The sequence below is a fragment of the Pecten maximus genome, chromosome 14 (genome assembly GCF_902652985.1).
Source record: "Pecten maximus chromosome 14, xPecMax1.1, whole genome shotgun sequence".
NCBI classification, from domain to species: Eukaryota; Metazoa; Mollusca; class Bivalvia; order Pectinida; family Pectinidae; genus Pecten; species Pecten maximus.
The window spans coordinates 1,793,193-1,803,827 of NC_047028.1; the positions used below are offsets into that span (position 1 = coordinate 1,793,193).

Consider the following 10,635-nt stretch of genomic DNA (forward strand, 5'->3'; position numbering starts at 1 on the left):
TGTGACCAGATCGAGGAACTCAATAAGACTGACATGGGTTGACTTAGAAAGAGAATACGAGAGATCAACACACACTGAGGAAACCCACCAAGCAAAGTGGACCTGATGGTCGATGCCACCTACAACAACCCAATACATTCCGGTGGAGGAAAGACTCCATTCCAGCAAGCATCACAGGTTATGTTCAGCACCATAGAACACAACACCAAGGACCAGTATGTGCTAGACCTTGTCACCAAGAACAAACTGTGCAATATATGACCACCCTGTGACAGTGAACATAGCTCACACTGTAAAGGTAACTTACCTCTAGCCTCGTCGATTGGTAATGAACATGCATACTGTTCTAAGACTCTGGAGAACCTCAAAAGAGATGGCCTGGAAGTGGACAAGCTTGTTACCGACTCAGACACAGGTGCGTTCAATGCTGCTGACAAGAGATACAAATGTGGTACATCATGTACAAAGCCACAACACTATCTGGACCCCATTCATCTCACAAGGAATTTTAGAAAAAACATGTCAAAGTGTGTGAAACTTGAAGAAATAATGCCAGGGTCAACTAGGAAAGAGCGACAAACAATCAAGAGAAGATTTACACTGGACTTAGCAGCTCGGTGTCAGGCAGAGTTGCCTCACCTTTATGACAGACACTGTGGGAGTCTTGTTTCTTTACAACGTGCGGGTCGTGGTGTCAGAGAGGCAATTGTGAAATGCTACCAAGGTGAACATTTTGAGTGCAAAACCAAATCACTTGTGTGTGCAGGGAGGAAAACAAATAACTGGCTAACAGACAACTTGTACTTACCAAGTGATTTCAAGGTCAGTGATGAGGCAACTGTATCCAAAATTCTGATGGGGAAAGTTAATGCCCGTCTGGGTGACCAAGTTTTGGAAATGACCCTGTGGAACCTGACAACCCAAAAGGTAGAATCTGTGAACAGACGGTTAAAGCGGTCTTCCCTCAAGTGTGAACTCGTAACTTCTCCGGGAGAGCTCATAGGGCTGTGCATTCTGTGAACCATGGACCGGGCAATGCCATTAAAGAACTGTGTAGTGGAGTTGGGTGTCCTATCACAGCTGGAAGCTCTGTGTCCAAGGACCTGAATAATGAACAGAAAAGACATTTATACAATAAAGCGCGAAGTCAATCAATTAAGTGCAAGATTCAGAAGAGAAATAAGAGACACAAAATATTCAAACTATATGACTGTAAAATTGATGAAGAAATTTATGTGAAGGACAGAGTTATGATTGAAAAAAAGAAATGAAACACTAAAATGTGGAGAACTTAAACATAATCTTTGTTGTTTTTTATGTAAACAGAAACATATCTAGATAGATAGATATATAGACAGAAGACAGACAGACAGACAGACAGACAAACATACAGACATAGAGAGACAGAGAAAGAGATAGAGAGAGGCTGACAGAGACAGACACAGAGAGAGTGAGAAGACAGACAGACAGACAGACAGACAAAGACAGACACAGACAGAATTATTTATTTGTAAAATTGTGTATAATTGCCGGGTGACGGCTTGTGGTAGAGCGGATTCTGGTCTGCTTTATAACGCTACCATTGAAATACAAAACATTTATTTGAAATACAAAATAAATGTCTTACTTACCTGCTGATCACAGTATACACTTCGGAACATGGCAACCTGAACACCTGTTTTGCAACTGGCAGTGATTTCTGGCCTGGTTAGCTTCATGTGTCTCGATGACTAAGTGTTTTATACTGAAACAAAGTTTGTTGTGGCACAAATGACTGACCTCCAATATCTTGCCCTCACCGTCTTTCCTCGGGAAAGCATCCTTCAGCCATCTATAATTGACCATCAGTGACAAACGATGCACTCTCTCTGTCGTCCGGTGTCCGTTTGGCCATCTAACAACAACACGTCCGTAACCTCCCTGGTCTCTGGCCCCTCTCCACACTCTACATGGGTTCATATTTCCATTATAATATCCACCTGAGTCTAATTTCTTCTCTAAATTCTGCCAAAATACCTCCATGATGAAAATCCCACCTATAAGTGTGCACTTGGGTCCCATCATCTGGTGTCCAGGGACGCTGAATGGCATAAAACGTCATATCCGGTAGCTACCTATAGGGACCGCGGAACCAAATGATTTCCCATAGACGATAGTGTTAACGTTTACCACTGTCCTGCTTAAATGGAGTTTTCAACTCTGGTCCACTAACCATATTTTGGAAATTTATCTCACCTGGCTATCCAATCAGTAGGCCCCGACACATTCACCTTCCAATTAAATCTTCTGCCCAAACGGGGAAAACCAGCAATCTATTTTTGATTTGGTTCCGTGGTCCCTATAGGCTTAGCCTGTTGTCTGGTTCTTTTAACAATGCTGTATTTGCATGCATACATATTTGTATGTATTATATATGTATTGTTAATAAAATATTTTGAAATGAAAAAAAAATCATACAACCGTTTCGACGTTCTGAGACTCGTCAGTGATGCTAGGAACTTCGAACAGCTGTTAGGTCCTTCTAAGACTTCAGTGATGTCATAGGGACATCATACAGCTGTTCGTCCTTCAAGAATTCGTAAGTGATTTTAGGGACAGTATACAGCTGCGGCGTCCTTCTGGGACACGTGACGTGATGCTAGGAACATCATACAACCGTTTCGACGTTCTGAGACTCCTCAGTGATGCTAGGGTTCGAACAGCTGTTAGTTCCTTCTAAGACTTCAGTGAGGTTAGGGGCAGCATACAGCCGTCAGTTCCTTCTAAGACTTCAGTGAGGTTAGGGGCAGCATACAGCCGTCAGTTCCTTCTAAGACTTCAGTGAGGTTAGGGGCAGCATACAGCTGTTAGTTCCTCCTAAGACTTCAGTGAGGTTAGGGGCAGCATACAGCTGTTAGTTCCTTCTAAGACTTCAGTGAGGTTAGGGGCATCATCCAGCTGTTAATTCCTTCTAAGACTCTTCAGTGATGCTAGGGATGTCATGGAGCCGTTTAGTCCTCCTACGCTTCGTCAGTGATGCTAAGGGCCAGGATTGATACATATGTGGGTGGGGACTGAGGAAATCCAAAATAGGTCGAAAGAAATTTCTAAACCTACCTGTAAGGTGCTATAGCCAATTATTCAATATTGAATTTCAAGCGAACATAAGAACATGCGTAAAACAAACAATGCTCTTAAGATAATTTCAGATTTGGTTTTTGACAAGGACAGACTTCGAAATAATTAGGGTAAGACTGGAAACCCTAACAAACTGCTAGAGGACCCAACATAACTGTCAGTGGTTAAAATGATTAATATAAATATGTCATAGCTAGGCGTGGACATTGATCAGACGAGACATGATGACTAATATAATCAACTGTTACTGCCGAATTGTCAAATCTCAACTTAAAACAGGATAGGTAGTAATCAGCGTTAAGATGATAAGTATGACTTTTATGTAGATTAAACGTCGGCAAGACATTTTATCAATCAATGTTCTTTGAAACGAAAGCCGTCTGTTTGGCTTTCTGTTCATGTAAAGTACATAAATATTGATGTTTCCTATTGGATATATATGAGATATACACTCATCGCCAACATTCGAAATAAATATGTCGGGGGAATTACGAAAGAAGTCGCACTCAACAAATAGAAAAAGATATTTCTGTCCGTAACAAAAATGTGTTGAGAACAATGGTTACAAAGCCTCTATCACAGAAAGTCCCTCGGTCTAATTACTGGAGGGATTAAGACACGCTGTTCATCATGAGAGCAGCTATAAAATCGCCAGTGTGGTCATTTACATCGCATAACCATAAACACCAGTGACATGTTCATGTCGCGGCCTTGGCACGGAGTCCCGAACGCCAGATAATAGGCATGTTTTATATGTCTATATTATATTGCCTAATGACGGAAATTCGATATATTATAAACAACAAACCGTTACAATAGGACCAATCATAAAATATTGACATATTTGTGTTTAGATTTCAGGATGAAAGGCTATACGGGCGGTTCTCCGACACACTCTAATTTCTATTGCAAAGGAAATGATCAATAAATGCTTATTTTAGATAAAGATGTTTTCAACCAAACCTATTGAATTTCATACGGATAAAATACAAACGTATTAACCAGTGTGATTTCGTATCAACCTAAAGACTATGCGATTTCGTACTGGCACAATACAAACCTAAAGACTAATTACGTGATTTCGTACTGACACAATACAATACAAACCTAAAGACTAATTACGTGATTTCGTACTGACACAATACAAACCTAAAGACTAATTACGTGATTTCGTACTGACACAATACAATATAAACCTAGACTAATTACGTGATTTCGTACTGACACAATATCACCTAAAGACTAATTACGTGATTTCGTATAGACAAAATATAAATTTAAAGACTAATTATGTGATTTCGTACTTACATAAAACAATACAAACCTAGACTAATTACGTGATTTCGTACTGACACAATACAATATAAACCTAAAGACTAGTTACGTGATTTCGTACAGACATAATATAAATTCAAAGACTAATTACGTGATTTCGTACTGACATAATACAATACAAACCTAAAGAATAATTACGTGATTTCGTACTTACACTATAAATCTAAAGCCTAATTACGTGATTTTGTACTGACATAATATAAACCTAAAGACTAATTACGTGATTTTGTACTGACATAATACAATATAAATCTAAAGACTAATTACGTGATTTCGTACTGACACAATATAATATAAACCAAAAGACTAATTACGTGATTTTGTACTGACATAATATAAATTCAAAGACTAATTACGTGATTTCGTACTGACATAATACAATACAAACCTAAAGAATAATTACGTGATTTCGTACTTACACTATAAATCTAAGGCCTAATTACGTGATTTTGTACTGACATAATATAAACCTAAAGACTAATTACGTGATTTTGTACTGACATAATACAATATAAATCTAAAGACTAATTACGTGATTTCGTACTGACACAATATAATATAAACCTAAAGACTAATTACGTGATTTTGTACTGACATAATATAAATTCAAAGACTAATTACGTGATTTCGTACTGACATAATACAATACAAACCTAAAGACTAATTATGTGATTTCGTACTGACACAATACAATATAAACCTAAAGACTAATTACGTGATTTCGTTCTGACACAATACAAACCTAACGACTAATTACGTGATTTCGTACTGACACAATACAAACCTAAAGACTAATTACGTGATTTCGTACTGACACAATACAATATAAATCTAAAGACTAATTACGTGATTTCGTACTGACACAATATAAACCTAAACACTAATTACGTGATTTCGTACTGACACAATACAATACAAACCTAAAGACTAATTACGTGATTTCGTACTGACACAATACAATATAAACCTAAACACTAATTACGTGATTTCGTACTGACACAATATAAACCTAAAGATTAATTACGTGATTTCGTACTGACACAATACAATACAAACCTAAAGACTAATTACGTGATTTCGTACTGACACAATACAAACCTAAAGACTAAATACGTGATTTCATACTGACACAATACAAACCTAAAGACTAATTACGTGATTTCGTACTGACCAATACAATATAAACCTCAAGACTAATTACGTGATTTCGTATAGACAAAATATAAATTTAAAGACTAATTATGTGATTTCGTACTTACATAAAACAATACAAACCTAGACTAATTACGTGATTTCGTACTGACACAATACAATATAAACCTAAAGACTAATTACGTGATTTCGTACAGACATAATATAAATTCAAAGACTAATTACGTGATTTCGTACTGACATAATACAATACAAACCTAAAGAATAATTACGTGATTTCGTACTTACACTATAAATCTAAAGCCTAATTACGTGATTTTGTACTGACATAATATAAACCTAAAGATTAATTACGTGATTTTGTACTGACATAATACAATATAAATCTAAAGACTAATTACGTGATTTCGTACTGACACAATACAATATAAACCTAAAGACTAATTACGTGATTTTGTACTGACATAATATAAACCTAAAGACTAATTACGTGATTTTGTACTGACATAATACAATATAAATCTAAAGACTAATTACGTGATTTCGTACTGACACAATACAATATAAACCTAAAGACTAATTACGTGATTTCGTACAGACACAATACACTATAAATCTTAAAACTAATTACGTGATTTCGTACTGACACAATACAATAAAAACCTAAAGAATAATTACGTGATTTCGTACTGACACAATACAATATAAACCTAAAGACTAATTACGTGATTTCGTACAGACACAATACAATATAAACCTAAACACTAATTACGTGATTTCGTACTGACACAATACAAACCTAAAGATTAATTACGTGATTTCGTACTGACACAATACAAACCTAAAGACTAATTATGTGATTTCGTACTGACACAATACAATACAAACCTAAAGACTAATTACGTGATTTCGTACTGACACAATATAAACCTAAAGACTAATTATGTGATTTCGTACTGACACAATATAAACCTAAAGACTAATTACGTGATTTCGTACTGACACAATACAATATAAAACCTAAAGACTAATTACGTGATTTCATATTGACACAATACACTATAAATCTTAAAACTACTTACGTGATTTCATATTGACACAATACAATACAAACCTAAAGACTAAATATGTGATTTCGTACTGACACAATACAATATAAACCTAGACTAAATATGTGATTTCGTACTGACACAATACAATATAAATCTAGACTAATTATGCATGTGGTAGAAAGGCAACTGCAAGGTCGGGCTGGTTTTACTTTTTGGCTTCTGTTCTGGGGGAAATTGGAGAGTATTTAGTCTTGCGCCAGAGAGAATTTCCCTATTTTAACTCCAGCGACAGATTAATAGACTGAGAGTGATGAGTTGGAGGCAATATTGCTTTTTCTTTTCCTTTATCGCACACAAATATTCTGCCATAGATGACAAAGAGACAAAGATGTTATGAATATACCGCAGCCTCCCAAAACACAAACATATGCAACTCGCATACAAGGGAGGTCGTCCTTAAATGACCATAGATGTTGATGGGAGGTCAAACAACACACAAAAAAACACATCTTCCTCATGTGAAATAGGAAGTAAATCAGAAAACAATGATGATTTATTTCACTTAACAACCTATTGTTAAGAAAAAGGAACGAGTAAAAAAGAACAAATTACACAAAACCAATAAAGTTTCTAAGATACTGGACACCAAGACCCTTGGTATTTCTAATATTGGTAATAGGTGATGTAATATGGTATGGGGTGGCATTGATCCCGAAATCGATATATGATTTGATAGACAAATATTTACTGATTTACTCGCTCCATTGAACCTGCTGCTGCCCTGCAGGTAGGGCGTAAGAATTGTACCTGCTGCCCCAATTGCATGATCGTAGGAGGCGACTAAATTTGGGATCTTATCGTTTCTCTTCTTTCTGAACAACTTTCTTCTTCCTAATGTTTACCTTGACAGTGCCTCACGTTTGGCCTTTAGTTGAGCGTTCGCCGCTGTGAGGAAGGCTTTGGATTCTGTCCCCTAGCCGAGACATACAAGAGTCTTTAAAAATGGTATTTGTTCTCCTGCTGAGCGCTCAGCATATTTGGAGTGGGAAGACAGGTTCGCCCGTTGTCAGTATAATGTGACCGGTTTGGGTGTGCTGCTGGGTGTCTTTGGCAGTATGCTTCAGTGAGGTAGCACTTTAAATCGGCAAAAGTTCCGGCCTATCATAAGGAGATTTAACACGATCATACCGCAGCCTCCCAAAACACACATACGCACTCGCCACACGCATGCATGTCGCACGCACGGGAGGCCGTCCTTAAATGACCTTAGCTGTTAATAGGACGTTCAACAAAACAAACCAAACCAAACCAATGAACCCTGCAGGTGTACTGTACTTGATGAATCGGGACGGTTCGGTCGGTTTGCTTAATTATTGTTTACCGTCCTATCCTTGCGATAGGCCTGAACTTTTGCCGATTTATAGTGCTACCTCACTGAATCATATTATCGAATATACCAAGCAGAAAACTCAACCCGGGGTGATCTTATACTGAGATCAGCGAAGGGCAATAATTTTTAAAAAATAACCGAATCCAAATGACATTGAAGAAAACACAACTACATATCATGATTACGGCTAAAAGTTTACCTCAGGCGGATGAATAATGCCATACCAGTACTCCGACCAATTCGACGGGCTTGAAAAAAACCTGTTGGTGGTTTTGAACAGATTACAACAACAATCAATATCTCCGTAAAAACAAAGTGCATGCTCATCAAGAGTTATTTCAGTGTATATTCATTAAACTTAGTTTACGAGTTAGCAAGGACTGTCCAGACAAGTTTTCTAGACGGATGTGTTGGGTTTTTCCAAATGATGCGCATTGTATGTACATTGGTAATTTCAATTCATTGTTTAAAATGTTCACGATATTTTATATCTCTAGGCTGTTTAATTGTAAACACACCCATATATTTTCCAAGAATTTTTGAAGTTGCCCAGTGCAGAACAAGGGTTTATAATGGTGCTGCTTTCAGTTTAAATTACACAATTGTCCTTGGAATACACAGAGGAAACTTTGAAGGGTTTTTAGCAAATTTGACCTGAGTCATCTTGAAAATTAAGGTAATTGATATGAGAAAACCTTGAAATCTACTGGTCAGTTATATCATAATGATTATTACCAATTTGCTTATATTCGTCTACAAGACGTTAAAAGGTGGATAGATGATAAATTCCGTGCAATACAAGAACAAAATGGCAATTCAAATATGAAAATTTATAAAAAAAAAAAACAAAAACAAAAATACAACAACAAAAGATTTCGCTTGCTTTGATGTAACATCTTACCGCACTCAGCCAGGTAGCGTATTATTCCAGCACTAAAACTTTAAGCATTAACAATAATTTGAAAATGGGATACAAAGTATATTCTAAGCTTCACTGTAAGTGTTACTTGCCTTAAGCTTCATACAGGGTTAAAACGGCCAATTAGCAAGTTATTTCACCTCTTCAGTTTGAAACTACAACAAATCGCCTCTTTTAACATGCAGTGAGATACTGCAGGCATATTGTTCCTCAAACAAAACAATAAAAATGATGTATTGTTAATTTTCATTGGGCAAATATTTCGCTGTTTTCCTAGTCGTAAAAATGCATCATTCACTGCTGACATGGTAACGAAATAATATTTCAAGCTCTAAAACGAGAAAACGAGGATGAAATACGGACGAAATATAGATTTGCATGGAAACCAATGAAAACGTCAAAGAGGACTAAAACGAGAGTTCCGGGAGAGAGTGAACATTTTCTGCTTCACCGAAGACACAGATATCTAGGTCAAAGCCGGTCTGAATTATATTCTCGAAATGTAAACTACAGTGGCGACAACGGAACCACTAGGTTTATCAACAAACATCGAACACGTCTGACGTCATGTCGCAAAGGACATAGAAAATCTCCAAATGAGATGTCGATTATAATGGTCATCATGAACATCACGAAACATTGTGTTGTTAATTTCTTCGTCATTATTCGTCGTCTGTCACGGACACCATAATGATTGGAGCAAGCGCTTGAATGGTGTATACATTGGGTCATATTAACACCGTAGATAGAAGAAGACATGATGCTATCTAGAAATAGAAGTTAACAATTCGGAAATTAAAATCATAATGCTTATCGCACAGCTGGTCACATTTTAAGTAAATATCGAGGTAAGCGGCGGATGTTGAGGAGTTTGTAGTGTCATTGACTTCACGTTCTACATCATTTATCCAATCGACGTTAACATATAGTTTAAATTGGGCATCGTTACCTGTTTTGACGATATCTTCGTTCAAGAGTCTATTGGAAGATATTGTTGATCAGAGATTCAAACGTTCACAATTTAATCTCGGTGTGTTTTCTATGGTCTCTAGTCGTATGTTTGATAGAAACGTTTAACGTAACTTGTTCACGCGTTTTAAAGTTCGCGCTACATTTACTGACGCGAGTAAAACAAAAATAAAGTCTCCGCTTATATAACAAACTTCTCAGTGGTCCATGAATGTTTTTACATGAACTAGATAAAGGTTTTATTTACACTTCTGCGTATAATTGACGGGGGTTTTTATACAACAGGTATCTACTTATCGCAATTTCATATTTATTAATTAAAAAAAAATCGTTTGATATTAATATTTACCAGTTTAGGAAAGAAGTTTAGTTTTACTTTTTGCAGACGCACGCGATAAACATGCCCATTATCGTGAAGCAAGTACAAACTAACACGCGTTCTTATTTGTAACATCCCCTACTTTTAGGTTACAATAGTTTGCATCGTACCTCCCAGGTCATTGATTATCTCTATTTGTGAAGACCCTAGACGGCAGTTTTACAAGGCCTAGTCCGGATTGCATCGTGTTTGTCCGTATATTGACACCAAGTATACATGGATTTGAGAAAAGTACTCATTTTAAAATATAACATATTTTTAAGTACACAGTATGTACACTTAAATTGGACATTTTGATAGATTCCATACCCATCATCTATTG

At 36.7% G+C, this 10,635-nt stretch overlaps 1 protein-coding gene across 1 annotated transcript; it reads right to left on the reverse strand.

Annotated features, from left to right (window-relative positions):
- Positions 1-681: 681 nt before the first annotated feature.
- On the reverse strand, positions 682-2,243 carry LOC117341960. Its single transcript, XM_033903847.1, has 2 exons — positions 1,632-2,243; positions 682-1,103 (listed from the first exon to the last, which is right to left on the reverse strand). The coding sequence occupies exons 1-2, from the start codon at positions 1,716-1,718 to the stop codon at positions 717-719; spliced, it is 474 nt and encodes a 157-aa protein (XP_033759738.1). The 5' UTR covers positions 1,719-2,243; the 3' UTR covers positions 682-716.
- Positions 2,244-10,635: the final 8,392 nt, after the last annotated feature.